Consider the following 17,089-nt stretch of genomic DNA (forward strand, 5'->3'; position numbering starts at 1 on the left):
GCTCCCTGCTGGCCGCATGTGATTCCAACAGGACAAAGTCAGCTTTTTACCAACACTTAAGTAAAGCTAAAAGAGTCATGATTTCAAGGTACATTATATATTTCAGGCAAATTCTGCACGCCTACTCAAAGTTTAGAGTAAAGTCCAGTTGAGATGCTGTGATGACCTCCTGGCTGGCTCTGCACATTTAGTACTTTACTGTATATTCATATGTACTGACTGACCCTTAAATAAATTAACAAAGAATTATAAACAAAGTAATTGTAATAATCATTATTAACTTGTGCAACTCGTTTGACTAAATTGTCAATTACTTTGACATTAAGACAAAAAAAAAAGAAAAGAAAGAAAAACTACCTACATGCCGATGTAAAGCTAATTTCTGTGAATGTGCGGCTTCAACCACATCCGTGCTCGCAGTTTATCCGAAAGCTATTGTGCTTTTCAAATGAAAGTCTGCAGCTTTACATCCGGTGCTGTCGTCGGTCGGTCTCCAGCTGGTTTGACGCAGCTCGGAGGAGTCGCAGCTCGGCTCCAGCTGTTCTCGCCGCTGCTTTGCCCCGCCGCCTCTGCTGCTCCGCTGCTGCCTGCCTGCCCGCCTGCCTTCGTTTCAAATGTCACGGCGACCATGACAGGCATCGCGGCTGTTTCCTTCTTCTCCAACGCGTGCAGGTTCGCCGGCTGCGGGCTTCACTTCGACTCCCTGACCGAGCTCATCGTGCACATCGAGGATAACCACATCGGTAAGAGCCGCCACGGCCGAAGCTAGCAGACGTGGCTACCAGAAGCTACAGCTAACAAGTTACTTCCTGCGTCCTGGCAACCCGGTTGCTAGGTGTGGTGACCGTTGATGTTCCGGTGGGTCCTGCTCGTTTCTGTCTAAAGAGCTGCGTTACTTCCTACATGGCAGTGACACCGACAGAATCGGAGAACTGAAATAAGTCGGTAGGAGAAACCGGAGACACTTTGTGTGTTGGCAAGTCGCTCGTGCAGCATCTGAGGCAAGGCCGCGCGCAGAGATCAAAGCGCCGCTGGTATATTTGATTCGTTAGGTTGCGTTGAATAATTAGCAGCGCTTTGACGTTTGCCTCGCTGCACTCAGCACGTCATCATGCAAAAATCGCAAAACGCGTCTGTGTTGTTGGTGTTACTTTGTCTATCACTTCATTGAGTTCCAGCATGGAGAAAACAAACTTCTTTCAGAATAAATGAGGTATTTTATTAAATATTATTAATGATTTGCAATTTTTTTTTGTCAGGCTATCTTGTCTTGATCGTTATATTGTTCTTTTGTTTTCTGTAATTCACTAGATTTTACCTAAGCTTGCTGTATAAGTTCATACTCTATAGTCTATATCTTGTGGCTGAGTTATATAAGGAATTATTTTCCTTATATATGAACATTTTAAACGTATTAACCGGAATGTTAACCTTACCTAATATTACCACCGTTTACATTTTACACATAAATAGTGAAACAGGGTCAAATTACTTATATTTAAAAGAGAAAAAGCAACTAGTTTTCTTACAGCTGATAAAGTATTGCTTATTACACTAATGATATTTATCTAGAACTTTTTGTATCTGCTTTTATTCTGACACCTGGACTTTATCAAAACTGTCGATTTAACACTTGCAAAAATAGTGGAGAAGCTTTTCAAGTAGATATGATTATTATGCTGCATATAATTCCTGGTTGTTGCTTTGTCCTTTATGGGCACACTGGTCGTCTAGCAGCCAATATTAGTACATTAATTAGTCAAGCTCAACTAGGCAGTCTGCAGTCAGCTAGTTTGCAGACATGCTGCTGACAGCTTGTCAAAAATGTCAGTCTGTTTACATGATACCTGCGTGTCTGTGCCAGGTCACGGGTCTCCGTGACCTGGCACAGACAGGCAAAGCTTTTGGGTGAGAGGAATGGTGCACTTATCAACCCTTTTAGGGTTGAAAAGTTCCATATACTGATAAGAAACAGAGAATGATTACTAAGATATGCTCTGATGCATAATACAATCTTCTCGCGCTTTCATTTCCTGTTGCTTTTCCGTCAAGGAATCTGCAACACACGTTGTTTCCATTATGGTCCATCTCTGCCACACTTAATTACTGAAATAAACAGCTTTTACAGAATTTTGTTTGCATGTGTTACAGTACTAAAAAAAGAAGTTACACTTGGGGGTGGGGGGAAAGAAAAAAATGGGGCTTGGTGTTGGCTAGTAAAACTGGCTGGCTGTCTTTAACAAGAAATGTAACAATGCATATAAAAGAGGCCAGTTTAATGTCCTATCAGTTCTGCCTGGGATTGCAAGCAGCTCGACAATACGGCTGCAGCAGATAAAATTGGCTCACAGATGTCAAATTTACAGGCCATCCCACTTCAATCAAAGCCCCTCCTTAGTTAAGTGTTGTGCGATAAATGAAGCAGGTATGCTCAAGAAATCATTTTGATTCATTAATTTTCAAGCCATTTTTTTTTTTATCCATTTGAGGGACGTTTAACAACATTTAATGAAGGTCATTGGATGACCAGGCTCACTGGAGCTTCACTAATTTTTCACATCACTTGCCTCCCACTCTGTCAGTTAATCAGCTTTTTTTGATCATCAGGTAAGAGATCTGATCCTATGATCAGATCCTATGATCAGATCTCTTACCTATGCATGGCCAAGTTTAGTGTACCGAAAATTTTAAAGGTTTAATTAAAGGCCTTTCACACATGTTCACCATCAAGGAGCTGTGGATTTCATTCATAAAATTTTCCCATAGGGAGAAAATAGTCCTGTTTTGGTTGTGATGTCAGCACTGCCTTAATGATTGTGCTGCATAAACATGATGTAACACAGAGGCCCATTTCTTGTTGACAATCTTCAAAATGCAAAAGATAAGACAACAGGTCATTTACAGACAGCAAATGTGTGTTGATCTTGGGGGGGTAAAAAAGCGTAAAAGGAAAATTGGAAGGAATTTTCAGAAAATATGTACATATTTACAGTCATATTCTAATTACATTTCAGTTTACTCAAGTGTGACAAACAGGGTTAAATGATGACAATAAGGGTAAAATCACCAGACGGAACTATCAGGGTGAGATTCTGTCTTTGAAATAAAAGATCAAGTTTTTAAAGGCAGTATTTATGGAGATTATGTGTAACATTTTTCCCTTTGACTCTTCCACATTACGTCAGTCTCTGTTTTTCTACCTTTTATTGCTAAGGTTTCTCCATTTTCATAAATATTCTTTAATGACTTGGATTGGTGATTGGCGGGTCAACATCTCAGACCACCCACCATCTTGCATTTGTACATGGACTGTTAAAATCACAATTTCTTTCTTTCTGATGTATTTCAAACTGCTTGGTCAGTCAAGGACAACATTTTATGTGTTGTGTGTTATAACCTTTAGAAAATAAAACTGAAAAAAAAAAAAAACTGGAATCAATCTTTGTCTGAATCAGCAAGTCGGACCTCAAAGAAAGACGGAAACTGGAACCAGTCAAGAAATGCCTGATTGATGTATCTCTCGTTCCAGGGTGGCAAAATAGTCTCAGAATCACTGATAAATCTGGAAGTGAGAGGCAATATTTTGAAATGAAATGTCATTATTTATTTATTTGTAAAGATTTTATACTTTGTAAAAATATCATTTGAGAACCAATAGACGTGTTTTTTTTTTTTTTTATGTAAAGCTGCGTCAAATGGTGCCATTACATTTTTTTTAGTGTTTACATACTTTTTGTTAGTATGGCAAAAATGCAACTTCCCTTCCCCACAACGTGACCCCTTCGCTCCGACATCGCTCCCCTGATCCGATATTTCAGGCCCTTATTATTGAAGGTGACAGGGCTCAGCTACCTCTGTTGTTCTTGTTTGTTGCTTGACTGGCTTTAATATCCTCGGCTCTCAGACTGGTGCTGCATGTGTCAGAGGTGTTAGCTTTAGTTAAAAAAAAAAAAAAAAAGCAAGGCTTTCAAATAACTTGTTAGGGAATAATGAAGCAATTAGTTGCCTCAAAGTGGAAAAACTCCCCCTCCCCTCCAGTCACTACCCACCTCTATCCTCTCCCCTCTCTGCCGGCCTGCATACAATACACTCAGAGAAGTGCGAAATCTTGCGGGTTGTGCCAAGTGCCTGTGATGCATAATTACAGAGGGGGTGCTTGATTTGGCATGTCTTCCTCCTCATCTGGTGGCCTGCTGCTTAAGGCACATTCCCCCATTGTAATTAGGCACCTGATAATAAGCATACATTCTTGTACATGAGCTTTGTGGGCAGACTGCTGAATTGCTCTGTGAACAAGAGAGGGCGCTGCTCGTCTGTTGTTTGGGAGAAATCCCTCTGAATGCACTATATAAAGGGTTTTCTTTTTGTTTTTTTGTCAAACCTCCTTTATAATAATTGTGGTAGACAGACAGATAGTTAGATTGACGCCTTTATTTATGAAGATTTTCTGCTCACAAGATTACAAATATTTTAATACGTGCTTAAAAGTTGGTATTTTTAAAAGGTACTTTTAATCTGATAAACTAGCCTTATGTTTTAATATAACAGAATTTAAACTATGCCTGTGTCCCCATGTGCTCAGTCAGCTTTAGACCAGAAGGATGCTACAGATGTGTTTTTTGACCTGTGAGCAGGTAGCCGGGGTCAGGAAATGCAGAAGCTTGACATGGGCAGTAAGCTTAAGAACACAAGACTGTTTGTTACCAGACCTGTTTGAGGCTTATTGAGCTTTTTTTTTATTTCCCCAACAACTTGCAGTCATTCAAAAAAAAAAAAAAAAAAAAGTGCGGAAGTAATAAGTTTGTTAAACAGTAACTAGTTCTAGTTCCCTGATCTGTGCACCTGGTGGGGCTAATTACATTTCCCCAGACCCTCACTGTTGCCTCTCTGTGGGGGGGAATCCACTACCCTCCCCCCCCAAAAAAACATTGTGCAGCTCAGAAATTTAGTGTGATTATATTTCTGCCATCAATTTTGCTGTCCTAAGTATTACTTTTGTTGCTGTCCAGTTTTACTGCAGAATCTTTGCTGGTGTCGATCGCCACAGATGCATAGATTCAGTGCAACAGTGAACACCTGTTTCCTAATCTACATCTTTTCACATATTGTGTTTGCTTACAAGGCCAAACAATACTTTGGTTTCCATAAAACCAAGCTAATTTGCTTTTATAGAGAATACGTTTTGTTGCAGAAACTGTGTAACCTTTTAGAGCTTTGTAACACAAGAATTATTGGGGGGGGGTTTTGGATTGTTTTTATTGTGATAGATCTGCAATGCTGTTCAATTTCAAAATTTTCGATGGAAGTGTTGATTATTATCTTCTTTAATATTTTATTTATTTTTATTCTTGTCAATGTTAATGTCTGACTCATAAGACTTTTCTCATGTTCGTAGTATGGTTGATAAAGCTCTAAGAAAGATCTAACGGTGCATTTGCATGGGTTGCATAGGTTGCTGTGTGTGTCAAACTTATAATGAATCATTTTATTCCCTCCATGTTTCCCCAGAAACCACCAAAGAGTGGCTTTCACATGGAGCTTGTCTCCGTTTCATTTCCTTCTCAGAGGTCACATTGTAATGAATTACCTGTGCCACCACTCCTGGTAATGTTCCCTGCAGCTCACAGTCGCCATAAACATGTCACCATAATGCTCACCACTCACCTCTGCCCCCCGGTGCATTTGACTGTCAGGGGGTGGAGCAGCCAGATGCTGGTGGAAATGAGAGAGGGGACTGTGCGTCTGGTGTGCACACAAGAGTGAGGACGCTAGTCTGGTGGAGGATGTTTCTAATGAGAGGCAGGCAGGCGTCACTTCCGCCGCTGCCGGAGGAAGGTGTGCTGTGCGATCATTCTGATGTAGACCACCACAGAGACCCTTTTTGTTAAGTGTTACTGGATCATTTGGCCTGCACGTACACCCTACAACCACAAACCTAATCACAATTAGCATGTAGTAATTTAAATTTCATGTAGTATGAAACTGAAAAATCACACAATATACACACACAGAGGAAAAAAATTAAAAAGTCCTACCTTCAGTTTGTGGATATTTATTCAGTATTTAAAAACTCCCAAAAATGCACTTGACTTATGCTGACCTTTTTTTAAAAGCATTTAAATGACCTGTGACCTCCTGTTTGTCTGGTGTGGAGTACATATGACTTGACAAGCAGGATTATTTCCTTAAACCTCTTCTCAAAATGGGAAAGACATGCAAACCTTCCATTCAAATACCACATTTCAAGGCTTTTGCATCCATATTTGCAAAGGGTGACAATAATTTTTAAGGGGACGGGATGCCATCAGATAGAACAGAAAACACAAAGTCAATGAAGTGGTGCAAAAAAGGACCAGTCAAAACTTAGATAAAACTGGGACAATTATGGTTGAGGAAAGGTAGAAACAATTATTAATAACGCTTCATTAAGCCCTCATGCATAAATTGATTATCAAGTGCGAATGACCCAGCTGTAGCATAAATAAATGTTTGCAATAAATAATGAAAATCTGCTTTAGATTAAAGTAGCTGCTCTGTTGGGTGTCATTATATATTTTCTTTATGTACACTGACTTACACTAACTCTTTGTTTCCCAGAAGCCCTGTAATCATTGCCCACCATGGTGGACCACCTGTGTAGCTTGATTAGAGGGGTTCCCATCTCCAATTGAGGCACCTTCCTCCTGATCCTTGACTCATGGTGGCCCTAAAAGAACACTAGAGGCTGTGGGGGTGTGGTCCCTGCAGGCATTCTTTTGCAGTCCCCACCTGAGGCTTTTGTGATTTACAGTGTGTGGGAATGGACCGATCCACTGCTGTTTGAGCTAGCCGCCAATCCACAGCTTGAGACTCATTAGGGATTTTTGGAGGGATTTCTTGTGCACTCTTGCACACACGCATGCCATTACTGCAAAGCTCTGAGCAGTCTCAGGGTTGCCTCTGGCTTTTGGCATGGGACTAGTGTCATAATGAATGCGTGCCTCCAACTCTTTGTTTTCTTGACATCGTTGGAAAGTAGAGCGAAATGTGCTGTCCTTCACACCAGGGATAAATCCACTATTAATGAAACGCTTGCACATGGCCTTCAGAGAGCCATCTGTAGTCTTAGGTTAAGACCTGTATAGTTTCAAGAAACTGCAATTACAAATGTGAAAATTCTTTGACGCCAGCACAAACATTGCTATAATAATAGCCTCAAAAGGCTAATAGATAGATGCGTTTTTTTTTAGTTGTTGTTTTTTTTTTTCCTCAAAAGCTGGGTTCAATCCCAGTCGCTAAATCCTGACAGGAATACTATTTTACCTGGTATTATCAAGAAATCACTTAAATAGTGTATACTAAAAGAGCTCAAAAAACAACACCACATGTCCCAATTTGAAAAAAAATGTAGGAACAGATGGGAAGCAAAGTCTGGAAGAGGTTACCAAACCGTTTCTAAGTCTTTGGGACTCTAACCCACAGTGAGACCCATAATCCATAAATGCAACAATGGTGGATCATCCTAAGGACAAGCAGGTCACAAAAAAAAAAGAACACAATACAGGGATGAAATAATTTCCATTGAAGAGCTCAAAGGCAAAAAAAAAATACTGCTAAAATAATGCAAAGGCCCTTCTCACACTTTCTCTAAAAAATCTAAATGAGTCCTAATATTCTGTGAACTGGCGATACACTAATGGAAACTTTTGAAAGGTATGAATCCCATTAAATCTGGTGAGAAACTAGCAAAATTTCAGAAAAAGAGCATTTTACTGACAACTTGACGCATGGTTGTGGTAATCTTATGGTCTGCTGCTTCTGAGTGAGTTGTTATAATTGATCAAAGCATGATTAGATTTGCGGCCAGAAGACCCTGAAGAAGAACGTTCATCAGTCAGATCATATTAAGCTCATCCATGGCTAATGATCCGAAACAATACCAATAAGTCCAAAATTTAACGCCTCATAGAAAAAAAAACAACAACAACAAAAAAAGCGGTTCATTGAGTGTCCTAGTCGATGTTCAAATTTCAATCCAATTGATATTATGTACTATGATCTTCAGCAGGCTTGCATAGAATTTGAAAAATAAAAAAATAAATACAATTTGACATAGTTAAAGCAATTCTGTCAAAAAGAGGGATTTAATTACAACCTCTTTAAACAAAACCTTTAATTTTTTTTTTTTTTTCATCATTGCAGTTTGAGAAAATGATGCTAACAGAAATCGCAGAGTTATTAATGTTATCATTTCTTCTTAATTGAAGCTCATAATAGTTTAAAAATCAATGGCCTAATAAATGACTCCTGGTAAATGAGCTGGATAAAAACCAAGCAATGGACTGAACCCCATGGGGCTGAGCAGTCTTTCACAACACTGTCAGAGATGCAAGCAGGGAGGCTCAGCTGGGAACTGGTACAAAGTGTTGTTTTATGGGCTGTCTTTCTTCTCCCATAGCAGAGGGAAGAGTGATTGAAGTCAGTCACACTTCACCTCAGGGTGTGGAGGTTGGCTATTGTTGTACATTTAGCACCACTGAGCAGGATGAATGTGTGGAGCTGAGAAAGCGAAAACATACAATGTGTGGAGTGTGGTCATATGTGTGCAATTTGGTTTCTGCAGGACTTCACTTTAAGAACCTAGAAATAGTGAGATGTCATTTACTTGATGTTCTATAATAAAACTGTGTGCTACAAGGGGAACAGAGAATACTTTATGGTTCGGCCGTGAAATCTGTCACTTTGAAAATTGTTGAATTGTGTTTCTAAATGTTCTGAAAACACCTCAATGTGCATTTTGATTGAAGGTCAGAAAGCTGACTTTGGGACAGAATAGTTTTAACTCTAAATGCTATTCCCAATATGAACCAACACTATATTTCTCTCAGTTCCATGCTTGCATACACAAAACAGAACATGATTACACATACTATTTCAACAAAGGTCTTAGTTTAGAGTATTTACTGCTTTCTATATGCTTGCAGCCAATGTAGATACTGAAGTCGGAGTTGCTCAGCAATCTCTGATTTTTCTCCTTAGATTTTGGGCTTTAGGGATTTTTTTTTTTTTTTTGGTGTTCCAATTGGGAACTCAGAAAATCTGACATCTGACTGCAAAGAGAGCGCAGTGCTTTCAATTCAGAAAGTGAAACTGATTGAGATAAATGCTGAACATTTATTTCTGTTACTTTTTATGATCATGGTTTACAGATAACAAAAAAAAAAGTTTTTCAGAAGATTAAAATAAAATGTAGCACCAATAGAGACTAATAGAGTCTAATATAGTATTTAATGTACATAGTGTGGAGCACTTGGTTGGGGCTCCTTTTACATGAATGACGACATCTGAGAAGTGTGGCATGAAATTAATCAGAGACTGGGTTACTTTAATAGGATCCTTGGGCTTGTTTGCAGTTTTTGGGGCTTCTGATGTCTCTCATTTTCATGTGTTCATGCCAGGCCAGGTTGTTGTCCACACAATCACAGTGATGGCATGGTCATTGAACCAGCCTGCCTTTTACAGTGGGAGAAGGTTCGAAGTCCAGCTAGTTCATTCCTATATAGGGTAAAGTTTTAATATATCTCTTCACACATTTTCCTTCAGCTTAATTTGCAACTATCTTTTGTGGGGAACAACCCTGTATAGGAAATACTGTATGTCCTGTGATTGGCTACGCCATTACATAATGTCTTCTATTTAACATTTGTTAAACCTTATGTATGCCTTAATCATCAATGTATTCAATTCATGTGGACTAGGAAATAAAGAGATAAAAATGCTTTAACGCTCTACAAGTTCAACAAGATCAATTACTTTTAGCATAGGACCGCCTTGTTCAGGTATATACGATTACGTAGATAATATATATGATTAGATAATATTTTATTGTATTATTTTATTGGTGTTTATGATATACATCAACCTTAAAAGGAGAAGTTGTTGAAGCATTAAAGGCTAATAAAAAGAAAAAGGCAAAACAAAATAATACTTTATATATATATATATATATATATATATATATATATATATATATATATATATATATATATATATATATATATATATGTTAAATTTCAAATATGCATGTTAGCTATATATGTTAAATTTCAAATATGCATGTTAGCTTAAATTGAAGGCCTACAGAATTTGGTGAATATTTAGTTCTTTTTGTTCAACTCTTTCCAATATTTCTGTTTCTCTCTCTGCCTAGAAACAGACCCCTGTTTTTTGGAGAAGCAGGAACAGCAGCAGCCGACATATATTGCTCTCAGCTACATCAATAGGTAAGGGCAATTTCTTCTATCTTCAAAACTTGCGTCTAAAAATTTGTGAACTGATCTGATTTAACCTCAGATGAATTTTACTGCGAGACGTCTTCTGAATCAGCTGCTTCTGTTTTATATTATGCGGGAGATTCATTAAGTGTTGCTGACAGTTTCATTTGTCATCTGGAGGACTGCTTAGATTAATTTCTGTGGTGTTGTGTTTTTTTTACTGCTCTGAGATCATCCCAGCTGCCTTTGATATGGGGCTCAAACAGAGCTTTTATTGGCCTTCCACAGTACGCCAGAGTACGACAAAGTGTCCCACTGTCTCCCTGCTTTTACAAACGTATCTTCATGTGGCTGATACTTAATTTGCTAATTCCACTTTTCCTTTACCAGTGTCTGTGTTAATGCTTCTATCTTATTATACCAATTTACCAAAGACTTTACTACTCCAATAAAATGCTTTTTTTTCATGGAAATGTGGCCAGTGGTGTTTTTTCCAACCATGTGTTCAACAACTCAAGGGCTCCAAGTTAATTAGTGAAGAAAGTGTGAAATTACCTTCTTTTCTTGATTTAGTTTTCTCTTTCTTTCTAACAAACACTAAGCAGCTTTGTGATCCACAATGCCAGGTTCATGACGGACGCTGCGAGGCGAGAACACGAGGCCCTGAAGAAAAAGGTGCAGCCGAAGCTCTCTCTGACGGCCACGTTGTCACGCACCAACGTCTCCACACCGCCCCGTCACACCAGTGGAAACCTCACCCCTCCTGTCACCCCACCGATCACCCCTTCCTCGTCCTTCCGCAGCAGTACACCAACAGGTACCCATCGTCGTCGTTTCTAGTGAGATGAGCGCTTTCTCCTCACAGCGGCAAATAAATATTGTCTTTTTTTTTTGGAGATTTAAGCAGAGGTGCATTGATCAGAATTTCTTGGTGGATTCTCAGATGCCTTTTTTGTTTGATTTCTGCCTTTAAGAATTATTACACGAGAATATGCAGTATGAGAACAGAATTCACCTCTCTTTTTCGAGCTTTCACACATTATTGAGCACACATTCATTCTTTATGTTAGAAACAGAGGCAATGATGCGTCAAAGTATTTGCTTTAAGTCTGACAAAATAATGTTAGAATTCACCTTTAAGACTATGTTTAGCATTTTCCCATGGCTGTTAGCTCAGTTAGCGGGGGCTAGCATAAATACAGCCTCAGTCTCTTTGTGTGTTCTCACCATCATCTAGACGCTCTACTCAACTCCGAGGTTTCTTATACGCTGCCAATCTTTCCAAAGCTAGCATGTTCAGCCGTAGACGGTGGCTGAAAGCTCAACAGGACAAAACGCTGCAACTTCCTGTTACCTGCTGAAAGTCTTGCTCTGTGTCTCACATTCTGAGTCTGATTGAGCTGCAGAAATGACAGATTCCTTGAATTAAGCTTTTTACACTGCATTTCCTCTACTGCTGCACCTAACAGAGGACTGAATCAAACTGAACTCTTAACAATTCCTATGCAAGAACACTTTCCGATTAAAACTGATGATATCCTGCGTATTCTGAGTCTTATAATGTAATGTAGAATCATTTCATCAGGGATGTTCTGGTAAGGACATTTTTTCAGTGACAGGCTTAACAATGAGCTTTGACTTCATCTACACATGAGGGTACTCTGGAGGAAGATGATCTGCTCAGATGGGACTAAAACCTAACTTTCTCGGTCTACCTATAGAATCTGAGGCAAAGAAAAATGAGTAAAAGTCTTGAGACTGAGTTGGAGGTTTATGTCCTAGCAGCACAACAACAACAATCCAGAGCTGCAAAGAAATTTGATCAATTTTTGCAGGGTCCTGTATTTGAATGGCCACGATTTGAATCTAACTGAGAAGTTTGGACATTTTGTTCACACGTGCTCTCACTCAGCAGGTATTAGCGTACTTCAAAGAAACTACGCTACAAACATTTTAAAACACAGGGGCTGGATACATATGTGGGCCACACTTTTCAGAGTTATTTTTGTGACAGAAAAATTGAAAACCGTTTTTTTTTTTCCCCTTCAACTTCTACAGGAATCGTTTTGTTTTTTTTATCCAGCTTTGTACCATTTTCCCACATACTCAAAGGGACAAAGACATTAATGAATACATAAAATAAAAAGAAGTTTCTCAACCCGAAATTCTTTCCCATAATTGGCTGATTTCAGTGCTTCTTAAAATCTGGGTATTGTAATTCAGAAAGAGGCGAGTATGGGAACTGCTGCTGAGAAAGGTCTGCGTTTGTCAGACGGAAAGCCCAAGGGTTAAGATCTAATTGCCACCAGGAAGTCCAAAGAGCATCTTCGCTAGGATGCTGTGACTCCGATTTAAATGTTTGTACTTTCTGCTGTTTTTCTTCCCACAGGCAGTGAATGTGACGATGAGGACGTGGAGTTCGAGGCATCTGACAGTGACGAGTCGTGGACCACAGAGAGCGCCATCAGCTCTGAGTCGATCCTAAGCTCTATGTGCATGAACGGAGGAGATGAGAAGCCTTTCGCCTGTCCTGTTCCCGGCTGTAAGAAAAGATACAAGGTGTGTTTCGTCACTGATTTACAAGGTCTTAGAATTGCGTTTTAGTCATCTGTAGCCGTTTTAGTCACATTTTTGTCTACTAAATCTTACAACATTCTGTCTTTGTCTTTTTATGCACACACAAAAAAATTGTTACACGCAAGGGAATTATTTATCCTATTGAAAAAAAAAACATTTTCCTGTTTTAAATTGAGGTCTGACTGGATTTAATCTCCCTATAACATTATACGTATTTCTTTTATATTGGCATGTCAGTCATTTTTCCTCATTGTTAGTATCATTCAGCTGACTTTTTATTTTGGTTTCTTTGATGTAAATAAAAGGTTGTTGAGTAAATCTTGTCATCGTCGTAGTTTCAGTCGTTGACAGGAATGCTGCTGTGTAGCTAATCGTTGTCTGAGTGGAAAACACATTGGTGCCCAATCTTACCCTGGTAAAAACCAACGACAATCTGGACCCTCAGCTATTGAGAAAGAGTTGCTTGCTGGGGGTGTGGACTCCGTTGAAGTTTTAAGTCTTACCCAGTCGCTAACGTTGGCCGTGACATGCAGTGCGCCAGCTCGTTGAAGATCACTGGAAATTGCATGCGCTGTAAACAACCCCATGGAGAGTCGGGCCACAACATCTCTGGCCAGCAATAAAATGTCTTAAACATTCCTCTTGCTCTGACTTTAATTGCTCAATACTTAAAAGTGCATCCAACACGAACTGGATGGCTCTGTTCACTTCCTCTGTCGCCATTGCCAAACTACAACCGTATATAAGAGGATTACAGTTCATAAACAGAACAGAAACTAAATGTCATCATTTATAACTCCATCTCTCTTTTTTTATTATATTCTTGACGGATGTCTTGAGTTTTAATATTTTTGAGAACATTTTTTCTTCACGTGAGGTACAACAGTCCCTCTTGGAGCAAAACACTCCCACAGCATGATGGTGCCACTCCCATACTTCACAGCAGGGATAGATGGGATTTCAGGCTCGCAAGTTTCATTCATGTATGTGTGTATGCCTGTGTGTATGTATGTATGTATGTGAGAAAGAGAGATCTTGAGAGTGGAAAATGGGTTCCTTGTTGCACAGTACAACAACTTAAAGGCATACATCCAGTCCACCTCGGTGATATGGAGTTTTATAGGATTTTCCGCCCACATCTGGTGTGTGTGGTTGGGATAAATTCTGCACAGCCTGAGAAAATTGCTTTGCTGACGTGAATGACAGAGTTATAGGCAATGACTAAGGCTTAAGGCAGCAGGGATCTGTTTAGGAGCAGAACAAGTCTTCTGTTGACTGCAAACGTTTTTTTTTTTTTTGCAAATTATGCAACATAACACACAATACCTCATAGGTTACATATTTGTGGATAATATTTGTTGTTGCCCACATTAGGCCTATAATTAGATGTCTTGGTCAACTATGTCTATTTTAGACAGTTTAGCTTAATTGTTATTTTAGTTTCTTACACAGATTTTCCATCTCAAAACTGTCTGTAGCTGTAAAAGTTCCAGTCTGTCAGTCTGGAGTCATGTATAATATTTAATGTAAACTATTGTCTTTCTCAAATTTCTTGTCTCGCAACAGAATGTGAACGGCATCAAGTATCATGCCAAGAACGGACACCGGACCCAGATCAGGGTGCGCAAGCCTTTTAAATGTCGCTGTGGGAAGAGTTACAAGACGTCTCAGGGTCTCCGGCACCACACCATCAACTTTCATCCACCCATCTCGACCGACAGCTTCCGTAAGAAGCAGCAGTAGAGGTGGAGTCAGTGACCAGCACTTTCCCTCAGGCCATATAAACGTCCATCTGAAGTTCACGTCACCAGCAGCGCCGCTCGCTGCCTCCACTTTCATGTTCCCTTCATGTCACTTTGCTATGACACTAGACTTATGTTTTATTTGCACAGTATATATGTATTATTCGACCTTAATCTCCATGCAAATTGCCATATTTATGTCTTTCACATTTTGTATTTTTGCACATTTCAGATGTTTTTTTTATCCCACCTTTGGCTTATGGTGCTTATTGTTGATGATGTAGACTTGAGAAGTAGCCAGGAGATGATTAGTTTTACAAATTCATTGTCCTTTAAATACTGAATACATGGACAGATTCCTGTGTTTTCTGTTGAAAGGAAACACCATTACGCACTCTGTCAGCCTTTGAGCTTGAAATGGGAAAGAGGCAAATGAAGAACCTGAATGTAGCCTGACTGGGAATAATGAGTCATTTGTCTCAAACACAGTTACTTTTCCATTCATAGGACAAGCATGACATCTCTTTTGTGGGAACACCAAAGGATAATCTCAGGTGATTTTTCTGCAAGCATTTCAGCTCCACTTTTGCCTGGTCGTTTTAAATGAGTCCATGCTGCTCAGTGGGATCATGAGAACATTTTGAGTAGCAGTTCTTTGTGTCTTGGGTAACTTTCTTTAAGACCTTCCTAATTTCACAGTAAGGTATTGAAGCACTTTAAAAAAACTGAGTAAACAAGTCCAATTCTTCAGGCCTCAGTATTGTGACATTTCTGAATGTATAGCAGTTGCCTTGATTCGTATCCCATTCCAAAAACACCCAAACAGTATGTCTATGAATGTTTGAGTTTAGCTTAGCTTTATGCCCAACCACTTCTGCTTAGTTTTCACTGCCTGAGTTACAAATTTTAGGAAGAAACACTGAAATGGCTTGGTGGCTGTGCATTCGGCTCCTATTTTGTACCATAATAAGAATGAAGTATTAAGAAAAATCTGCCAAAGTACCAGCAATAGCAATCAGCTGCTAAAACAAAGGAATTACATAAACAATAATGTTGTCTACCTTTAGGATTGTTATGGTTTATTTTACCAGATCTTTTTTTTTTTTTTTTTTTTTGAGTGTGTAAAAACACAATGACACGAAAACTGACATCATTCTGTGTATATTAAAAACCTGGGCCTGCAAAATTATTTTCTCAAACATACAGGTCTGGTCCATATCTCTTGGTGCATTGCAACTCAAGCGCATAAATCTGGCTGGGCATTTTTGTTTTTTTTTGTAAATAAAAGGTTTTTGGGTAAATATTGTCATCATAGTTTCAGTTGTTGAAAGGAGCGCTGCTTTGTAACTAATTTGGCTGCACGATTGGGATCGCGGTTGGGCAGATTTTGTTGAGTTCATTTAAATTTGTCGGTTTCCAGGCATGAAGTCGAAGTTACAGTCGAGTTGAGGTCAAAGGCCAAAAAGCTCGACTTTGGTTTACTTCTCCATTATATTTTTCCCCACTAATAGTTCTTGGGTGTTCACCTATTAAATGCCTGCGAAATGTGTTTCTCTTTAGCATTTTCGTTGGTACACAACTAAATAAACTGGAGCGTTACTGTTTTATTGATTAGCTGCAAGAAAATCCCTAAAGATTAGCGTCAAATGTTGTGTGGAGAACATTGTGTAATTTCTTGCGCTAAATGCGCCTTTGAAATTATATGGTTTTTAGGAAAACTAATCTCTACACACAACCTGACACAAGCTGAAGACCGAAACAGAATAACTCAAGCAATTGCTTTGAACCGTTTTGAAAGAGTAAAAAAAAAATTAATCTCGGTAGAAGAAAATTATGAGTGAACAAGGGCTACACTAAACTTCCGTTTAGTCTAGCATGACTTTGCCTTCAGAGTGAACTAACGAACCCTCTGACACTGGCTTTGGAGCTGTGCTCTTCCAACAAGCTCAGAAGGTCTCCTTCCCTTCATGTCTTTCATTTCCAGGACAGGTTATCACTTCAGCACTCTCCTTCCTGAATGAGCGCGGCCTCAAAGGAGCTGCCGTTTTTGGAAAGCGTTTCGTATTTTCCTCGTTTTCTTGAGGTGAAAGCATTTGTTCGTGCTGCTGAGCTGTCTGCCGACAGTCACCCTACGCGTTCATCCAACCATGCCGTCATTTCTGAACATTTCTATTTTTGTATGGGACGGTGTGACTAAATTGCCATTCGGTTTGTGCTGTGCGTCCACACCTTCTTGGTGCCACTGGATTCAAATCTGCACATCCTCAATAAGAATGAGAGATCTGTAACATATGAAAGAACTGCGGCTGTGCTGTAGTGCTGTCAGTATATAAATAGTATACAGTGAATGTATCATCACCCTTTAAAGTGTTACATTTATTTTTGTGTTTTTGTAAAGCAAACAAAACAAAACAAAAAAAGCATATGTACTGTATTTCTGCTGCTTCATGAAAACTTGGTATATTTTACAATAAAAGTTCACCTGTTCCTCCGACTCCCGCTCATTAATTATGAGAC

At 39.2% G+C, this 17,089-nt stretch overlaps 1 protein-coding gene across 2 annotated transcripts; it reads left to right on the forward strand.

The window, feature by feature from the left end:
* Positions 1-388: 388 nt before the first annotated feature.
* On the forward strand, positions 389-17,059 carry jazf1b (JAZF zinc finger 1b). 2 transcript variants are annotated; one of them, XM_055047772.1, is made up of 5 exons: positions 389-743; positions 10,190-10,262; positions 10,859-11,070; positions 12,643-12,812; positions 14,397-17,059. In XM_055047772.1, the coding sequence occupies exons 1-5, from the start codon at positions 389-391 to the stop codon at positions 14,571-14,573; spliced, it is 987 nt and encodes a 328-aa protein (XP_054903747.1). In that variant the 3' UTR covers positions 14,574-17,059. The 2 variants fall into 2 exon arrangements, with proteins under 2 accessions (XP_054903747.1, XP_054903748.1); XM_055047773.1 differs by having other exon boundaries at positions 601-743; positions 10,880-11,070.
* The last annotated feature ends 30 nt before the right edge of the window (positions 17,060-17,089 follow it).

Source organism: Poeciliopsis prolifica, unplaced genomic scaffold (genome assembly GCF_027474105.1).
Source record: "Poeciliopsis prolifica strain line A6 unplaced genomic scaffold, Auburn_PproV2 SCAFFOLD026, whole genome shotgun sequence".
Taxonomy (NCBI): Eukaryota; Metazoa; Chordata; class Actinopteri; order Cyprinodontiformes; family Poeciliidae; genus Poeciliopsis; species Poeciliopsis prolifica.